Raw genomic sequence first — 21183 nt, 5'->3', positions numbered from 1 at the left:
AAAAAATCTATGTGTATCTTACTTTAAAACTCTGTAATCCAATCCATACCACCAGCTATCCATTAGCTAACATTGTTGTCAGAAATGGTCTTTACGTATGAAGTTCTAACGAACATCATATTCTCATCTGGTCAAAAGTTACATTAGGCATAAAACAAATTGCTACCACTCAAAATCTCATCCTCTTACGTATGCCTCTATGGCACAGCAGAGCCTGGGAAAACTGCCTTCGCAGCAATTACCAGAGTGGATTCAGCCTCATCCTTGCTCAGAGAACCAGCTGCATACCGCTGCAGTAAAATTTGCTTTTCACAAAAATAAGATTGTTTATAAGGGGGATAGGGGCTTTTTTCACACAGAGGCTTGAAAATGAAGATTATAGCATCTATAAATTTATTACAAGCCATGAAACGGGCTTCAAACCTGCACCTTCGGGGTGGAAATGACTCAAGCTCGCTCACTCCACTCCACAATCTATTTCTGTCCATGCATATTTATGAACAATTCCAGCAGAAAATTGCATTTTCTGGCCCACATATACCTTTGATGTGTTCTAGAGGCAAGACTGCTGTGTGAGGAGACAGAATATTTCACAATCCGCCCGTCAGGGAGCACAAGACTGTCCAGAACCACTGCCTACTTACCAGTGACCTGGTCGACAAGAATCCGAGAAGTAATGATGCGCCCATACTGTGAAAACAGCTGTTCCAGCTCCTTCTGGGTCATGGTTTTTGGAAGCCCACTGACGTATAAGTTTGCATCTCTGATCGAGGCTGAGCTTGGGCGAGCGTAGGAAACCTGAAAAGGGGAATAAGGTTAAGCACACTGGTATTCTCACTACTGTCAGAAACCTCCACAACTGCTTCACAGTGGGCAGAGAGCAAGCGCTGTCTTAATACAAGTGGGTGCTGTTGGTTCACTGAGGGTAGGGGTTCAGAAAAGGAGGGATGCCGTTTTTCTGTGTGAGGAGAAGAGAAGAACCGTTCCTACAGTTCCCATGAGGTCTCGAGCCAGACCAGTGGCACACAGCATGGACAAGGGAAGTAAGATGTCCTTAGTGGTGGCAACAAAAAGGTAAGAGATTTGCGAGCAATCATTCCAAGTGTACGTATTTTTAACTCATCGGGTACATCTAAGACTTTTTTCTACATCTCTGGAGATGGTGGCATCCATTTAACAATGTGTAGCTCTTATCAGGGAAGGACTTCTTATCACTTATGCCAACACCACTCTCACGTGAACTCTTGGAGATTTACACACAGGAGGGACTCACAATCCATAATCTTCTCATCCACAAGTTTTCATAACCTTCTTTTTTATACCAAGTGTTTGGCTGTCTTTATCTGCTAGTTACGCTCTTTCAAAAAAAAATCTCCTTTATTTTTATTTTTTTTAATTTTTATTACATGCATTTTCATCATAGTCTTTCCCCTCTCCCTACAAATCCAACTTCAAGTTCTTTCTCTCAAAACAAAACAAACAAAATCCAGCAAACAAACAACAAAGCTCACAAATATAAACAGAGTCCTTTTTGTGTGAGCCAGTATCCCCGAGCCTGCCATGAAGTGGGCTTCATATACCCACTTCCACTCCATTGTATAAAAAAGATTTTCCTTCTCACAGCAAGTTTCAATTGCAAGTCGCTCTTGGTTGGAGGTGGGATTTTGGGCTTATTTCCCTTTCTCCATGTTAGGACTTTGTCTAGCTTGAACACATAAGAATCTTGTGCATGCTGCCGCAGTGGGTGTGTGATCTGTGAGTTGTATGTGTTATCAGCCCTGTGGTGCATGGAAAACAGTTTCCTTGGAGTTGATTGTCTTCTCAGGCTCCTACAATCTTTCTGTCTTTCTGACATCTGAAGAAGTCTTTTAATGAAAGAATCCCAAATTATACAAAACAGCAGACAAAACATCTGTATTAGTTTATAATCCTCGCTATTCAAGTCTTGCTCATCATTGGATCCTCAGGGTTTAGCCAATGACCAGAATGTGACCAAAGCAAAACTACGTCATAAACCAAGCCTATCTAGTTAATGACCATGTGAGTCCACAACAAGCTGGACCCGAGCATCGTGACACAGTCTATCATCTCATCGGACCTGAAATTCATACCTGCTTTATCCATACATTGTTTAGAAAGCTGTAGGTCCATGTGGTTTCCAAACATGCTCTCTTTGGCTTACCCATGATTTCTTCAGGATTGGCCAACTTCATGGACAGAAATTTTGTAACCCAGCCTGTCTTCTGCATATTTATTAAAAATAACCAAAACGTCCAACTCTGGGATTGACTTGCTAAGACTGGTACTATGATTAATTACTTCAGCTTAGTCACATTACCTAGTAATAACCACCTTTGATCAGGTTTACTACTACAATTTAGAATCTTTTTATCAAAACTAGAATTTTAAAAAAGCATTAACCATTATCTTTTTGGTTATACCTGTAGATCTTTATTACTTTTAAATAATATTTCTAGGAAATAAAACAAAAAGAAAACCCTGGCCAGCTTTTATATTAATTTATGAAGTTCTTGGTATCTTTTACCCTTGCCCCAACAGGGCTTATAATATTCCTGTCTTTATTCAATCAGTTTGCTCGCTAACAGCTGGAAATACAGATGCTGTTCCAAGGGCTTATTTGAAAGTCACATTACACTGTCCTGTCCTCCATAAAGGAATCTGGGACAGTAGCAAAGAGAAAATATTCACTCTTTTCTCTCTATACCTAGCTATGTTGTAATGAAGACTTATAAATACAAAATAAAAAAGGAGGAAAACTTCAAGTAATCAAAAATCTAGCCTTGGGACTTCTGTACCTATGACACCATGGACTCGGAAGCATGTTTGAATCCAGTGGTAAGAATACATGAATACCAAGGCTCTTTTCTAGGCTGATTTGCAATCGTCTAAGGAAGCTATACAATCTGGCACTTGGCCCACTTCCATATTGAGGATTTCATGGCTTTATTCCTGTAGCAGGGAGCCAGTCAGCAGTCACTTTGCTCTAGACTATGTGACTGAAGGGCTCTCTTTGTGAGAGCCACTCACCATGGGCTACAGGGCAAGCATAAGCATTTATGCCTTCTCATTGAGTGGAAAAGCAAGGAGAGGCAGGCAGGAGGCTCTAGCTTAGCATAAGGCAGGGAGAGTCACAGTGATGAAAGGTGACAATTCTCCAGTCAGTGAGCCTGGGTTCAAAACTAGGTTCACTTTATTACCCTGTTAACTTGAGACAAAGTCCTTAATCCTATTATACCACATAAACCACATAATTTTACCTTTTAAAAGTAGTTCTTAGGAGTAAATAAGTACCTTTTAGTGTGCATGGCATTTTTAAGAGTCTAAAAATTAGGGTGGCCGTGCTATAAATATTATTCACCTCTACGTGCATCCGACTATATCCAGAAAGACCTACATAATCAAGTTTAGAGTAACCGAGCCCATCTCAGCTTTCCAGAGTCATTTACTCATGCACTGACATTCACTGCTTTGTACAGTTCAGACATGTGTGGGTGAGGTGTTTTAAGTTATCCTGAAGTATATTTAGAATAAAGGGCTTATATTTAGTGATTATGTAAAAACTGAAAGCATACAGGGATCAGCAGCCCTCCCCTCAATATCCATTCTTTTGTGTGCTTCCTTGCTTTTGCCATTGTTTGGTTTGCCTTTTGAGATGGGACTTCATTCTTTAGCTCAGGTTGGCCTGGGACTCACTATATAGTCCAGGCTTGCCTCAGACTTAAGGCAATCCTCCTGCCTCAGCCTTGTGGATGTTTGGTTTGAGAGGTTTGAACATCCATACCAGGCTTATAATACACAAACTTACATTCACATTATTTCTTTATCTCCTAGTTATGTTAAAAGGGTGTTTCCTATAATGCTGTAAAGAACTGGTAACAAATACTGCTTACCAATAAAGTCACATTCAGGCTTAGGTTTTTACCAGTTATAAGACATATAGTTTTGTTCTGTGCCTTTGACTATCTTGTAAGGCAGGCAGGACACACAAATAGAAGAATAGATTATGGCCAACACAAGAGGTAAAGATAAGGCAAATGTCATATGGAAGGAGAAGCACAGCCTGTGCTGAGGTCTGGACTCACCAACTCATCTCCCTGCCTCCCTGCCTTTTTCACCTGGTCCAGCTTTTTTTCACAGTATCACAATATGGAAACTAGCTGGTCAGTTCACTTGATGTAAGAGTTCAGAATTTTTAAGTAACTCTAGCCTGTTTCTTAAAGCACACATAAAAACTAAGCAAAGATAGCAAAAAAGATGTCACTAAACCAGTTAATTTTATGTCACATGCATTAATGTATTTCAAAGTAGCTTTCCCTAAAAACAGTGGTCACTAGTTGAGATTAACTGTAGAAACTGCTTATCATAATAAAAATAAGTTTTATTATATTCTATTCCATAGAAATAAAGAACACCACCCCTAGGAATTTCCAGGAAGTGAAACAAGGGGCATTTGGGCTGACCCTTCTCCCATAATGCACCTGGTTGAATCCTACCTCTGTAAATTTCTTAGAATGAAACCAGCCTCCCTGATCCTCTATTTGGTTAGGGATATCACTGTCAACAACATCCTGCTTTCCAAGAAAAGGTAGACAGTTCTTCAATCTCAGAGGATTATAATACGAAGTACACTTTAGACCACAGTGGGAAGCCTTACAGAGATACGAGGACAATCACCTTGGGGATTTAAATCCGTTACCAGTCCAATCTCTCTAGCTAGTAATTATCAGCAATGGTCACCACTCTGACTTTGCTGTGGATCTGGAGTTTTATGGATGCCTTGCATCAATACTCACCACAAAACCACACTGGGACTGAAGATGTAGAAACACATCTTCAAAGTGTTAAATACCCTTGTGGGTCTTTACAACTAAATTCCCTCAGAGAAGACTCAAGAGGGTTTTCTTTACATGAGGAATTCTCTATAAATACCTCAATACAATGAATCTGTAGTACTGGTCTTGGTGGGGCCAATAGCTTCTTCCTTCTAGTCATTGGATTAATATATGGGTTTGTATTTTAAATTTTCACTGCCATTTAAACAGGTGAATATTTAATGCCTGAGGAGCAAGGTTATGAAATGTCAAAACTACTAAGTGAAGGATCTAATTTAAGAGGCAGCCAGAGTGTCTGCAATTTAAATATTTAAAGATGATACAGGGAGTACAAAAACTGAACACCAATCTGCTTCCAAGATAGCAATTTAAAACTCAGGTTTATTCTGGAAGTTCTCACAAGCCTACAAGTGATATAATAAACCAAGACAAGCAATAATGAGGCTCCTTGAGGGAAGGTGGGAGGGAGAAGCAGCAAGCAGAGAGACTGTGTAGCCAATGACTTTCCCAAAGTGCTCTTCACAAATGAGGCTACACTGGACAGAGAAAACAAAAAAACAAAACAAGTTTACCAAAATAATTAGATTTCAAAATTGGAGAACTCTGAAATACACTATATTCTTTGTAATTAAAAGCCCATTTCCTCATCATAAGCTAAAACTAATTACTCATTAAACATGCAAGGATGAGTAACATATATACTAGGAGTATGGTATCAAAAGAAGTTAATAAAAATACACAAAATTAAAAGAAACATAGTATCTTATGGGCAAGAACTGGTATTTCATTAAATGCGAAGCTTAATATCTTAGAACATGACTGCATTCTACAGAAGTCCATCTGAAATGATTCTGTCCCAAAGTACTACTGTCCTGTCTCTGATTCATCAATGAGAATATCAGAAATGGTGACTTTAATACCGACAGATTAAAGTGGTATGATCCACAAATGAACAAAGCAATCGGTTTCTTTTTAAACTTTGAACGTCTAAAAAAATCACCCACTGACAAGATCACCAATGAACAGCTTTTATCACTTGTCAACTACTGACCCAGAACTACAAACATTAAACTTGGAAATTAGATACTTGTCACTTTAGACATTTTTTAAAAAGCCTAATTCAATTTCTTCTAACTTAAAAGAATGGGAAAGGTCATAATTATGCCCATTTACACTGCAAGTTAATTGCTATTCATATCATAAAGCAAAAGCCTGATTGTTACTCTCTGAAAAAGTGACTACCACTAAATACAAGCTGGCTCTCACTGGACTAAGTGGAAGCAAAGGTTCCATCCCAGCTTCATGCCTCCACCGTTGGCTGATGCACAGCTTCCTCCTGAGGGGCTCAGAGCATGCACAGAGGGATCCTGCCTCCAAACACAACTCAGGCCAAAGACCTTAAAATGTACCTAAAGGGAAGATGTGTGCTTTGATCAGTTTCCATATGCAAAACACTACCAGGATCATGTCCTGGAACACACTAAGCCACATGCATATCATAGTTCTAAGTTACTTTTTCAGGAAAGGCATGCTTCCCTATGGGTGTCCAACAAGAGAAGGTAAGAGAACAGTGCAGAGTAAAGATTGGCTCCAGCAAAAATGATGGGACCAAAGGAAGCAATCTCTTCTAGCAAAAGGCTTATAGAAGTTTATATATTGGTGTAGTTAACTTTTAATATTCCAAGATACAGAAATTAGAAAGCACAACCACTAGGGGGGAAATAGAATGTCAAGTTTTACTTCAAACAGGTTTGCTCAGTGTTTTGATTAATAATGATTGCTTTAATTCAACTGAGTTCAGAGATACCATGGAATACTTTTGATGGTGTTCTCTGTTTAAAATGCCTGGAGTGCTTCCTATGGCTTTTAGAATCTAACATTTCTCGAACCTTGAGGCTCAGGGCACTGTCTACTTTTTCTATATAAATTTAAATAACCTACAGTTTCCCTAGGCTTCCTGCTACCCTGCTTCCCTCTGTTAAATACAAGATGCTGCTCTAACTTGCCTATGTTCTAGTTATTTCCAACTTCTTGCAAACATTTATCTTACTACTCCATAAAGCCAATGCTTGCCAGTCCTGTCCACTGTAGTCTGAATTCCAGGACTCTGCCTGTACCTACACGTGCACTGATTGTGCCACTTTAAAATTTGTACAGAAACAGGACATACCTACTATCATCCTGTCTTGTAGGTGACATGACTCCTTGAAATAAGGAAATAACCACCATACTACTTTGCATACATTGCTATCAACCACACATTTGTTGTGGTGAAGATGGTATATGATCATCATGAACTAACTTGATGTTTATAAAACTTTTTTTTTAAGGGTAGAACAAGCTGCAAATCTGATATGGAATGCCAAAAGTTCAAGTAAGTGTTATCAACAGAAGAGACTGGAAAATTCGATTAAACATATTTAATAGGAAGTTTTAGCTCTTGAAATTGAGGATTTAACTACCTGAAGGAAAAGAAAGCTCAACAGAATACTATGGTACTGGTGGGGTTGGGGTGCGGGAATAAAAAAAGACAACAGAGATCACTTAATTCAGTTTCCTTGGAAAAGACAACTGTGCACTGGGCAGTGGTGGCACATGCCTTTAATCCCAGCTCTCTGGAGGGAGAGGTCGGCAGATCTCTGAGTTCAAAGCCAGCCTGATCTACAGAATGAGTTCTAGGACAGTCAGCCACACCTTGAGAAAGAAACCCTGTCTGGAAAAAAACAAAAGGACAATAAGAACAAAGGTAGCCTGTCTAAAAACACAAAGAAGAGATACAGATATTTCATTCAGAGATGTGACTTTTCTATCTGTGTGTCTCTTCATTATACTAGTTGTTGAAACATGGCCTTTGAACTCACAAATAACTAGTGAAATGGCAATCAATGAGAGAATGAGCAGCCGTTGCCAAGGAGATTCCTGAAGAGACACTCTAAGAAGCTATGGAACTTCGCTTTGATAAATTAAATATTCTCTTATGTATATATAAGAACTATGAAACATGGATGAACGAGAGGGCTCAGAGTAAGCACTTGTTATTCAGTCCTGATGAGTACAATGGCTGGAATTCACATCAGTGCAGAAGTGGAGAATTCCACACAGTTGTCCCTGACCTCCATGTGTGTGTACACATCACCATGATCATCATCATACTTAAAGAGCATAGATTGCTTGATCAACTGATTGGTTTTTTGAGACAGTGTTTCTCTTTGTGTAGCTTTTGCTGTCCTAGAACTCAATCTGTAACCAGGCTGGCTTCGAACTCAGAGATCCACCTGTGCCTGCCTCCCAAGTGCTGGGATTAAAGGTGTGTACCACTGCTTAAAGGGTGTTTAAAAAATATGAAACACATCAAAGTGGATGAGTTGGTTTCTACAAGTACAGAATTTCTTCTATTACCAATGTCCAAGATTTAAGTTATGTGTGAAATATAATCTAATTGTTGGAGGCAGGCCAACAGAATAAAAAAAGGAAAGTGAAGGATCTTGACATAACACCAACTGAAATATACCTACACTGCAAGCTCTCCTACATTAAGTGCTTCTGCTCATTTGAAAATCATGCACCATTTAAAAGACAACTGGTTGTTTACACTAAGGAGGCTTCTCAGCTTCCTAGCAGTTTCAAATTTCACTGAGTAAAAGTCAAGGCAATTGACCTTAGCTCCAACATCAAGATGAGACTGACTGATCAGAAGACACTGTTAATGATAGATAAGGCTAAGAACATGGAATGGCCAAAGGAAAACAAAAGCATACTGGTTGTAAGGATTATGCCAAGAAAACTAGCAACTGCAGAAGTAACAAATGGGCCTTCCTTTCACATATGGCCTAAACTTAGCCTCTGAGCATGACACGAAGCACAGTTAAGTGGACCCAATTCCATCCATGCATGGCAGTTTAAAATGAGGGTCCAAACAGTTCTATTTCTCATGTATGGTGGCTGGAATAGAATCCCGGCCCCTTCACTGTAGTTTCTCTTTGACTATATAGGCAAATAGCTTAGCAAGGACCTTCCATGTTATTGACAACAAACAGTGTATGTGATAAAGATACTCCTGAGACAAAACAGAACAATGTCTTCCAAGTTTCTAAACTATTTCCGCATAGTAAAAAAACAAGTAAAAGTGTGACCGGTCTGGACATCCCCAATTGATGGAAGAAGACCTCAAGTACTGCTATTAGCACTGAGGTGCTCCGACCAGTAGACACATGCTCTGATGTGTGCATGTTCCTTCCTGGACACACACATTCACTTCTTTTAGTTAAAAAGTAACTGAATATACAAAAGTAGTAATTACATTTTTAAAAACAAATATAACTTCAGCCTCTTTATTGTAAGTAAATCATACATAGTTCTCCAAAATGAGTTTTGTAGACATGATTGAAGTTGAACGACTGTGAGAAATGTAGTCAGTACCTGTGGGGAATAACCCCAAACAGTAAGATAATACCCTCACTCTCAGCATGATCACACATTGGAGAAAAACCATGGGAAAACTTTCCTTAAATGAACTGATTTGCAACACTAATGGTTTCATTCAGAGATACGATCCTCCTTTCTCCAAATGTCTATTAGACATCTGAGCTACATATTTCCCCACAAAGCGCTTTAACAAAAATAATTACTGTGCTCCTAAAGCTTGTCTCATGGCAGTTGTAAAGATTTTACAAGAGAGGCTTTATACAAAACATGACAACCTTCACAGGACAAAATGAAGAGATGCCATCACAGACATTCGTGGAACATCTCCAGAAACTTAAGAAGGGGGGAGTGAAAAGGGGATCGTGCCACCTTCATCTTTGTTTTGAGATAAATCGCCCTCTTCAGACCTGACCTCACCTTCAGAATCCTGTGGTATTTAATTACATAGAATGTCCTGGCACCAAGCCCTTTCCTCCATTCTCACTGACTGATAGCATCAATAACATTCACTAGCTATAATTAACCCTCCAAATAGTATCCCCTTTGCTGCTGGTGGATCAATGTTCTCTAATACTCGGAGAACAAAGTACAAAGGTGAGAGATGGTGTTAGCCTTCACCTTCACAGTTCCCTTGACTTTGTGGACCAGGGCAGTCTGCAGATGATGCAAACTTCACAAGTCCCTCAAGACACTGCTTAGTGAAGAACACTAAAGTATTGTTTGTTTTTTGGGGTTTTTCCTTTTTTTTTTTTTTAACAATTTCTTACAAATCTGGGCAGGCTTTTGGCAAACCTATATATTGCTTTCATGTCCCCGTGGCTGCCGGACAACATTCAGTTTACAGGCCAAATGTTCCTAAACTAAGGTGGCAGAAACCAAATACTTTAAAAACTATTTATAGCATGTTACGGTTTTTATAATAATGCAACAAACTGCCATTTAGGGAGAGGCCTATGAAAAAAGGTTAATAAAATAGATACTAAGGAGGGGTGAACATACAGGGTCAGGTGCAGGTGATATGACCTTATTATGAATTACAAAATTATCTTTTATTAACAATAGCATCTGCACTGACCACCATGAAGACCCATTCTAAGTTCATGGGACCCAAACAACCACAAAGGATACATAGGAAACAATGTTATTTTACTTGTGATTTACCTGAGATCTAAATATACTCTGAAAAGGAGCTAACTATACAGAGGGGAAAACATTTATTGTTTCTTCATTAAATCCAGCATTTTATCTATTGAATGCACATTGCTCTACTATGAAGATAATATAACCCATAATAGGGGTCTTGTTATTTGCATCAACATATATTTGGAAATAAGCATAAGTACACCCACATGTGAATTATATAGGCTCACTAACTTAAATGGGGCCAAGACGTGTCTGGCAGCTGTTACATATAGCATTTTCCTTGCCTGGATCACTAGTGATCAGATCAGTAACTCCTGGTGACTAGAAGTCTGTGTTTAGTCAACTACCCCATTCAAGCGATTCTGTGGAACAACAGAAGTTCTGAAAAGCCCTTATCAGAAAGATTTAAAATCCATCATGTTCAAACCCTGGGCCTTGTTTTTTAGGTTTCCCTGAGAACTTATAAAAATAAGAGTCACCTTCTAATGTTAGTTTCTGAATGAGACAATTCCCATGTTGCAAGTTCGAAGCATTTATAGGGATATAAGTCACCAACAAATGCAAAATTGTAGAAGTTAAAGTAAGTCTATTGATCCCAAGGATTTCCAGGAGCCCCACAGCCTGGCCGGGCCTGGGAAACTGTGAAATCATAAAATACCCATTGTACTCAACCTTGCAATGTGGTTGTCTCCATAACCTTTCTAGGAATGTAAGAAGGGCCATAAGAATAAAACAGGCATGAACATCAAGGTTCTAAATACAGATAGCTAAAGATCTCATGGGAAACCACTCTTTTGAACTATCTGATGCAGCCCAGTTTTGCTTCTTTTTTGTCACTCACCTGAGGGACCACCATTAGTTACCCCAGAGCCTGAGCAGGAATGATTAAACCCTGAGCCATACATACATACATATATAGATACACACACACACACACACACTAGCAAGACTTAAGATTTATTGTCTCAAAAAAAAAAAAAAAAAACAAACAAACAACAACAAAAAAAAACCTAACGTGGGCTCCAATTTATCTGTGAAGGAAAATAAGGACTTGCCTCTCAGTGGCTGCTACAGTTCCTTCACAATTACTTTTTAAAGAGTCCTGTGACGTTATGGTGAAAAGCAGGCATGGCAAAGAAGGAAGGATGGGATGGACTCCTTGAAGTTAGTACCTAACTCTATCTAGCCAGCTGCTCAGAACAGGCGAAAAAGATGGAGAACCAGCTCTCCTGGCTCCTAAATTAAACAAAAGACAACCCAACCTTGTCCATAAGCAGTCTGAAGTCAGAGCAGCCACAGCTAGAAGGCCTTACAGAAGTGTCTCTACTGAGGCACACTTTGTAAAAAGCATGGCAGGTGGACTAAAAGGCCTGCTCGGGATGCCATTTTCTGACCGTGTGAATCAGATTCAGATTTTCCTCCTCTTGTTAGTTTAAAACCCAAACCGACATAAATCCACACACATAGGCCTCCTAGTCCAGTGCTTTTAGGAGCTTCTTCCTTTTAGGTATCAAAAAGACCAGCTGGTCAAATGATTTAAAGTTCTGGGCAGTTAGACTTATTAAGTTCCCAAGCAACCCCCCCACCATAAAACAAATAGACAACAGCAAAGCAGAAATAGCAACAGTGATTTCCTAAACCAATGCCAGTGTTCAAAGTCTGACTTTCATGTCCTCTCCCTCACCTTCAGAGAGGTAGACTCAAGCATTTGTCAACCCTTTTACTCCAATGGAGGTAGCTATAAAAGTTTTAAGTTCTCTAGGCTGGTTACAAAGGAAAACCTGCCAGCATTCGCTTAGACCTCATGTGCATAAGCAGAGCCATCTCCCAAGACCAGGGTATTCCTCCAGAACATGCTTGGGGAAAAGAATGACCCATCACTTCCTTGCAAGGAACACAGATTCAGTCCACCACCAATAATGTTCCACTAAGTGGCAGGTGGAAGGACCATAAGAGATCTGGGGACCTGCTCCCCACTCCACTGTTTGTATAAGCTCACTTCCACTCCAGCAACTAGAGAATGATATCCAAAGAAAATCTATTCAAAGAATGGAAAATCACTGCCCTCTGTGGACTCCCAAACGGCCATCTAACTCTCACCTGGAAAGACTGGGAGATAAGAACTTAAGTTTGGACTCCCCAAAATCCACCTAAAATGCTGGGCAGGTACAGAGGCCACCTGTAATTCTAGCACTCAGGAGGCACATTGGCTAGCAAGACTAGCCAAATTATCAAGGTCTAAGTTCAACGAAAGACCCTGGGTCAATAAACACAGGGGATAGTAGATTGAGCATGACATCTTGAGTTAGCTTCAAGCGTTCATTCTCTCATATTGCCATGTTCTCTCTCTCTCTCTCTCTCTCTCTCTCTCTCACACACACACACACACACACACACACACACACACACACAACACCACCACCACCAGCACCACATACACAAACACACTCAAACATACACAGTGGTTTGGATGCCATTTTTTTTTCCTGATTTCTTAATGTTTGGGACAAGGGCCTTTTCACACATTATATGCATTATCCATCAGGAGCCTGAAGGGCACGCATTACATTATTTCTACTTATTTTGTGCATGGATCATGTCATGGTGAAGATTCATCCCGTCAACATTCTAAGGTCTCAAGTTTTGGATCAATTTAGATTTCCTGGTTTGGGGACGTCAAGTTCCAGTCATTTACAAAAACAAATGGAAGTTAAAAGGTTGAAAGACTTGTGCAAGATGACACAGCCAGGTGACCAAGAAAAGTCAGGAATAGAGGCTTACAGTTCCATGTTGAGTACAACTCCTGGCTAAACAGGTGGGGAAAAGGAAATGTAACATTTTCTAAGTTTATAATTTAGAAATACAAAAAAGTATAAATTTTAAGAAAAAACTGAAAAGCTATATAAGGACTCAGAATAAAAGTTTATTAGATTACCTTAATCACTGTCAACCTGAACACTTTAAGGAACAGCTTATTATTAATACTTAATACTCTAATTTTTTAATAGAATTTTCAATATGTACTTAAATAGTAGTTTAATTATTTTAATGAAGATATTCCACATTTCTAGATGGTAGTTAATTTTCAGGCAAATGTAATTTTTAGTCTGCTACATGCTTGGATAATTATGGAAAAAGAGAGAATACACGGGGGCACTTCCATACTTCCGTCCATATCTCCACAGACTTCAGAGGGAGAGGCTGGTTTCTGGACTAGTGCCTAACAGTAATATACAGCTATGTTCCAGTGACAGGGCTCCTGTTCTGGAAAAGAAAGCTTCATACTGATTCCCTACTGATCCGGAACGTGGGAGATATGCTGTATCACTGTACACAAGAGAATACACGTAAGGCACTTCAGAAATGAAAGGTTTTACTTTATAAAATAATCATCTTTCTTCTACTCATGAATTGATGTCTAATACCGTTAATCTAGACAAAAGGACAGATATTCTGGCTTTAAACTGAGTGTTCTGCACACTATTCAGAACATATCTCTACATAAGTTTCCTTAAAAATGAGCCAGGAAAGCACATGATGACCGGCAGCCACTACACCCCTCGCTCCTGAGAAGGCCAGAGTCAGTTCTCACGGGCAATGGAGGGCTACTGAGAGATACCATCACACCAGCATGGGATTTCTTATACTGCCCTCAGAATACTTTGGAGTTCTACTGTCTGAACTGCACAGAAACCATATTGTTTTCCTACCCTTGCTAAGGTAAGACATTAACATCCTGGAACAGTCACCTGTTATCTACTTTGTCAATATAAGGGACAATATGGGCAGGGGTTAGCAAGCTCCATGCTGCTGACCAATCCATCCCTTGTTACTAGCAAGGGATGTTGTAAACACATTTCCCTAGGAGGCATAGCACGACCCAGAATCATGATTAATCACACTGAAGGCGAAGTATATCAGTGCTGTTTAAAATAAAGCGATACCACGCGAACCTGAAGTGACATCTTTGGACTTCCTGATTCTAAGCTGCTCTTCTTCCTGAAGGTGAAAACTGAACTGTAAGCTACAACACATACCACTTACTTAACATACTCAAGGTGACAGACACTTTACTCTGTCTAATAGAATTGACCACAAAGGCTGACTGAAGAAGAGGCTACAAGACAAACTGAACCCTGTGTGCAAAGCAACAGCTCTGCAGACAGCCACCCACTCAAAAGGAAAAGCTGACTGCCATGCAGACTGCTGATCACCTGGGCTCACTTATCTAATACAGCTCTGGTTCTGGAACACGTGCATCTAAATCACTCCTCACACATAAATGTAACAAGTATCTTAGATTCTCGTGGGGCCGGAGGGAGTTTAACTCACTGAAGAAATAGCAAATATAAGTCATTTACCATTTCAACTATTACACAAAGCCCTACTGGACTGATAAACCTCCTTTCACCAGTACTCCAATATTAAAAGAAAAAAAAAATCAGGAATTTACCAAAGCCATACTGATACGGTGGGTGGCGTGGAAAAGAGAACAAAAACAAATATTTGAGAATAGTAAACGTCATATATATAAGCAACTATATACAAAGTAGGTATTTTCCTCTAAAGAAAAGCATGGTGTGTTAGTGGGGTATTAGATGTATTAGAGTTACTGCTGTCTGCAACTATGCATCCGTGGCTAACCTTTATGAGCTCCAAGGTCTCCTCCACACTCACAGCAGACAGAATAGTGTGCAAGTCTAAACTACATCTGGATCCTGTTGATCCCCAGTCTTCTGTGGTTTCTTGTGGGTAGAGAACATGGAGCACAGGCTAACTCAACCTGAGTTGGAACAACCCAGCAGGGGAGCACCTCAGAGGGGTTCTCAGAGCAGTGAGAATTGGTAAGATCAGTCTGACAGTTACCACCAGGATTAAAGTGTGGCTTCCAGATCACCGCGAAAACAGTGAATACAAGAAAAAACACACTTGAGATTTCATAATAAGAATGCAAAACCTGTCTAATAGAAAGAAAAAAAAGAAGAAATACAAATATAAGCAAAAATTGTACAATCTACTTCTGAAGAATGGTCTGCTTTTGCCTCTCAAGAGAAATCTGGGCCAAACTGAGGATACCAGCTGTTATCTGATATTTTTGCAAGAACCAAATGGGGGCAGGGAAAAGAAGTAGCCTGCTGCCTGCCTATCACCCCTCCTAAATTTCAGACAGTACAAGTAGCAGATGTCACAGGATAAAAGCCACAAAGCACTACTGTTCCTGCTTACACATTCAGCCCAAGCAGCTGGGCCTTAGGAGAGCAGGCTGGACCACTGGCAGCAGGGGAGCAGTTGGCATCAATGGGAGGCCTGAGGAGAGCAGGCTGGACCACTGGCAGCAGGGGAGCAGCTGGCATCAATGGGAAGCCTGAGGAGAGCAGGCTGGACCACTTGCAGCAGGGGAGCAGTTGGCATCAATGGGAGGCCTGAGGAGAGCAGGCTGGACCACTGGCAGCAGGGGAGCAGCTGGCATCAATGGGAAAGGCTGAGTACATTTATCTTACGTTGGCCTGCTTCCTGTGCATCTCTACCTTTTTCAGGGTCTTACAGCATGCAGTATGTATGGCAAAAGAAGTGACTCACTAAGAATGAAATAAGGGTGATTATTTCTGGAGCGAGGAAAAGGGTCATTTGCTGAGATGAGCCAGCCCAATCACATTTCATTTTCTTTTTAACAACTTGGGCTGTCAGCACTAAAAGCAATTGATTTCCAGGACTGCTGATCATTTTAGTTAAGGAAGAGGAAGCCTACAAAAATCCATAGGACTTAGAACACACAAAACAGCCTGAGGAGAGCTAGATAGTGGGCACCATTATTAAGGGCACTGTATTATCACTATTAAAAGACTGAACATTTGACATGAGGAAAGATTAAGCGGGCAAGTGTGAAGAGTTGGGGGGAAAAGCAATTCAGATTAAAAAACAAACAAAGAAAGATCAAAACCAACTTAAGTCTTTGTCATCTTAAACTTCTCAAAGATGCTTTTAGAATTCAGATATCACAATAAACAGTTCCTTTTCTGATTATAGGATGCATTGTCTCCTTAGACATTCCCATTACTAGAAACACCCAGAATTCTCGGACATCTCACATCTCAGTATATTTGGAAACCATCATGCATTTCCTTCAGATGAAAAGCACTGGCAGACATTTTTCATAAATATAAAGAATGAGGGATCAAAACGACCCAGGGTTAACACATCACCTTAACTCTTAATCTGAAGAGAAATTACTTTAAGCATAAAGATGACACTGCACTTCGAGATCCCTCAAAACAAAAACAAAAACAAAAACTTCTAGACAAGTCTGTAAGTAAGATGGATGCCAGTCAGTCTTGACTAACTTCTCACCTCTTAGGCTATAGTGTAGGCTGGCTTCTTAAATCATGGGAAAAAAACAGGTTCCAACTTAAGTCAATTGATATAGTCTGGAGCACTATTTTGAAATATACTTGGGAGCTACACCTAAATTCAGCAAGAGCGTGCACCATGACTGATGTGAGATGTCCACACTGGGCAGGAGGGAGTGAATTGATGACATGGGCTAGATTTGCCAGAGGCAACATCACTTTTATTTGCTAAAGAGAGCGAAATCTATGCTTAAAACTGGATCAACTTCTTATCCAGAGAATTGAGGTAAGGATTTCAAAATATAAACCTGCAGAAAAATATCCATAAAATAACTTATTGTACACCTTCAAAGGACACATGACTTATGTAGCACGTAAACTTCCAGAGAGTCTATCTCCTCAGAAAGCAAAAAACATAACCACCAGACCCAGTGTGCTTGCTCAAAATCACTAATTGTTTTGAATGCTAAACTGGAAAAAGTAATACTTTATGGTTGATAGGTCATATGAAATTTAAGTTTTGGTATCAAAAAAGGGCTGCATTCAAGGACACTGTGACCCATCTACATACACAGTAGCCACAGTCATAATCTGTGTCAAGGGCAGAGGTGAGAAACACGGCTGAGTCTTTCTGGCTTACAAAACAACACTAACTACTGCTGTTTAGACAAGTTCAGCAATCCCTCCAGTAATAGTTCAAGGAATCTCTCTATAAGGACTTAATTTAGGGCTTTATACAGTATATATCTGAGAGCACTGTTGCTCTTTCTGCTAATATAAGTGTCTACATACAATATTAAAGTTGCCTCCTTTGTCAATAAGTACAAAAACATTATACTGTATGACTCACAGACAGGTTCATGGGGCCCAAATGAAAAGTACAAATAAACTTTTAATTATAAATAAATAAATAAATAAATAAACTCTTATTCTACAAGCAAATTTAAGAAAAGTGTGAACATACTTTTATTGTTTTGGTTTGAAGTCTCAATCCATTCAGAGTGTTGATAGCTTTCTCTGCATCCTTGGGGTCAATGTAGTTCACAAATCCGTAACCCAAGCTCTGCCCTGAGGAGAGGGAAGAGGAGAGGCATGTTAGTTCAAACCCAGGGACAGGAGGTGACTTCGCTTTTAGCACAGGCTCCTGCCATTTGTAAATTTAGATATCTTTAGAACTCAGCAAGCAGTGCTGTTTAGGAAACCACACAGGCCCAGACCATCCCATCATACATCACATGCCTAATCCAGGACATGGCAGCAGCCCCAAAACTGGGTGCACCTCTCTGCTGAGCTCCAGAAGAGATAGAGAAAACTAGGAACTTCACTTTCCTCACCTAGGAGATGGAAGGTAGAAACAGCAACCAAAAATCTGTCAGTGTTTTATGACGCGGATTGACATTACCACACTTCAAAACTACAGTTACTACAGACAGTAAAATGAAAAAATGATTTGTGTATGCAGGAATGTGTGACATAATGGCATTTTGGTCAATGATGTGCTGCATACACAATGGTATTCCCATTAAAGTCTAATTAAACTGAAATATTCCTATCACCTAGTGACATCATCACTATGATGACCGCCTAGCACAAGTCATAGTCATGTGCTTATGATAGTACTGATGTAAAAAATATACTGAACTGGTCATATGAGAATGCAGTCATATACAGTCTGGACAGTAAGTACTTGATGATAATGGCTATTACTGGTGAATCTATTTCTATTACATATTTAGCCATATGCATTTAAAAAGGTGTGCTATATAAAAATGCCATGTTTTTGTATAAAACTCCCTCAAATATATCCTTTGATTTTATCAAGATTTATACCAGGTGATTGATCTGCATCATTTAGCCTTGCATAAGGAACCACCTGTAATGGGCATACATGACAAAATGGACTAACAGCACATCTCAGATTGAGAGGTCTTTAAACAATGTATGACCACATGTGGCCATACAAACATGCACATGCACAATTTTAAAATAGCATTTCTTTGGACAAATGAAATGGAACTTTCTCTCAGTATTATTCTGATCTAAAAATGCACAACAGCAAAACAAGCAAAGGATCACGCAAAGGATGGCATACATGATGATGTGAAAAGGAAAAAGGTAAGCCACAAAACACAGACAGAATTGTACATCGCATCCAAACAACTCTTGCTTGTAGCCATGGTGGTGGCCCCATCAGCTGGCCATCTAACCTCCCACTCAGTGGCGCTCTGTTAGGAACCATGGAGATAGCATAGATGGATAAGCACTGCATCAAAGACCTATGTCAGGTTGCTCCCAGAAATCAAAGGTTCAATTGAGGCAAAATTTCTCCATTGGAGAAGAGACAGGAGACATAAATGAAGGAAATGATTAGACAGCAGACATTTCCTAGAAAGTACAAATGCTTTCTTAAAACCCTGGCTCTCTAGCAGTGTCATAGGAAAGGCGGGAATTTGTTCTCAATGGGTCCCCCAAGTGCTGCATGTTGGTATTAAAGACAGCCACTCTGGTTACTCCAAAGTGTGACTTCCTTGCTATTGATAAGAAAAACACAGAACTTGGGAATATGCTTTGGAGATCATGATCAGAATTTGGGAAATCAGGAGCTAGCATATTCCCTCTTTCCAAACTGTGTTTCCTGTAATCAAAACAACAGAAAACAGCCTTGGGGCATTAGGCACTAGTAGAGAGCTTGCTTAACATGGCCAAGGCCCTACGTCAGAAGATCAGCACTTCAGAGAACAAGAATGAGAAGGGAGAGCCACAAATGCACACGTTTAACTAAATTTACAAATTTAGACATGTGCCAGGCACACTTGAGCATACATTGATGAAGGCAAACATTCATGCACATGAAATAAATCTACAAGAAGAGTCACATGTCAAGCCACGGTAATTTCAAGCCTTCCGATTTTTACCAATTTGAGAAGCATTTCTTACTTGTCTACTGTTCAAGTATGGAATGCAACTCTACTGTCCTTGAGCAGGATTCAAGTTGGCAAAAGACAAAAAGAATCTAAGTAAGAAACCAGCTTGTATGGAATTTGGCGCCTGGCAGGTGAGTTCCAATCTTGTCTCTACTACCTACCAACTGTGTGACTTTGAAGACCTTCCTCACACTTTCTGAGTCACCTTGAAAATGAAGATAATCCTACACAGCTAGAGCGCTGAAACAATGCCGACAACCCTCGGTACTGAGAAAGCAGACATCCGAGAGAAAGACTACATACAGAAAAGTAGTACACACACTCCTACTATACAGTACAGAGTTTAAACACATTCACTTATGGTCATACCAGGAAGATAGTAAAATCTGATACAAAGGGAAGAGACAGACAACCCTGGACCGAACAGATTTATCACTCTACTACTCTATGATTAAATTAACTACTAACTGCATCAGGACAATGCAATTCTCTTTTCTACAGGTAGATTTTTTCTGCCAGCAACAGTTTCAACAAGAGCTACATGCTAGAATCACTTAGAAATCTTGGAAAGCCTGAACCCTGCTCTCCAAATTCCTGATATTATCAGTAGGGTTTGAAGCATGAAAACAGCTTTCCAAAAGTTCAGTGTTATGGGGCTACAACCATCCTAAGAAACATGGGGGGGGGATTGTTTGTTTGTTTTGGAGGGGGGTGTTCTTTTTAAAATATTTATCTATGTGTGTGTGCAACTTGTGTGTGCAACTTGCAGGAGTGAGCCTTCTTTCCTCTTCCCCGTATATATTTTCCAGGGATTGAGCTCAGGTCATTGGGTTTGGCAGAAACCACACTGTCTTGATGAGTCATCTCACTGACCCAAGAAAACGAAGTCTTAGAGTATATAGAACATCTGGAAGCTATGAGGGGGCCTGAGCATGTAAAGTGTCTCCACGGGGAAGACACCATTTTACAGATATATTTTTAAGAGATGCATGGTGGTCTTTTTCTCTGTTGTCACATTACCTACTATTTCGGGCCTCCTGGTGTGGGTCTTAGGCAATCACACTTCTAAGCCCAAAGCTGTGCATGGAGAAGATTGCTCCAGGTGTTCCTGCTGATCTGCTCCACAAGTCAGCAGGAGTCCTGGCTCCTAACTTGCTATGAGCAGTGGAAGGTTTGAAAATGAAACCAGGAGAATTTAAATTTAAATGTTTGGTATTTAAAATACCAAACAAAGATATAAAGGTCATTGTTAGGAAGCCCATTCTTTAAATATGACCTGTTATCCAATGCAATCTGGCTAGCTACAACAATGAATAAAATTCTTACTATTGATTAAGCCTAATCACATATTTACCTCCAAAGAACCTCTTCTCCCTGTTTAAAAACAAAAAACAAAGCACAAAGCTTCTGATCTGGTTTTATTGAGAAGAGTGTCATCTGCCAAATAGAAGGTGTTCAAGGTAAGTAAATTTTCCTATTAATAATAAAACA

General features: G+C 39.8%; 1 protein-coding gene across 13 annotated transcripts in view; it reads right to left on the bottom strand.

Annotated features, from left to right (window-relative positions):
• Elavl2 (ELAV like RNA binding protein 2) overlaps positions 1–21183 on the bottom strand; it is a 125920-nt gene that overhangs the window by 12634 nt on the left and 92103 nt on the right. For all 13 annotated transcript variants that reach the window (XM_085839188.1, XM_085839189.1, XM_085839190.1 and 10 more), the window contains 2 exons: positions 17733–17836; positions 645–798 (listed from right to left, as the gene is read on the bottom strand). In XM_085839188.1, the coding sequence (XP_085695314.1) occupies positions 645–798; positions 17733–17836 (258 nt within the window). The remainder of the gene's footprint in view (positions 1–644; positions 799–17732; positions 17837–21183) is intronic.

Source organism: Mus caroli, unplaced genomic scaffold (genome assembly GCF_978045245.1).
Source record: "Mus caroli unplaced genomic scaffold, Mus_caroli_1 scaffold_6, whole genome shotgun sequence".
Lineage (NCBI taxonomy): Eukaryota > Metazoa > Chordata > Mammalia > Rodentia > Muridae > Mus > Mus caroli.
Note: the sequence above shows the minus strand (reverse complement) of the source record. Positions and strands in the feature narration are given on the sequence as shown.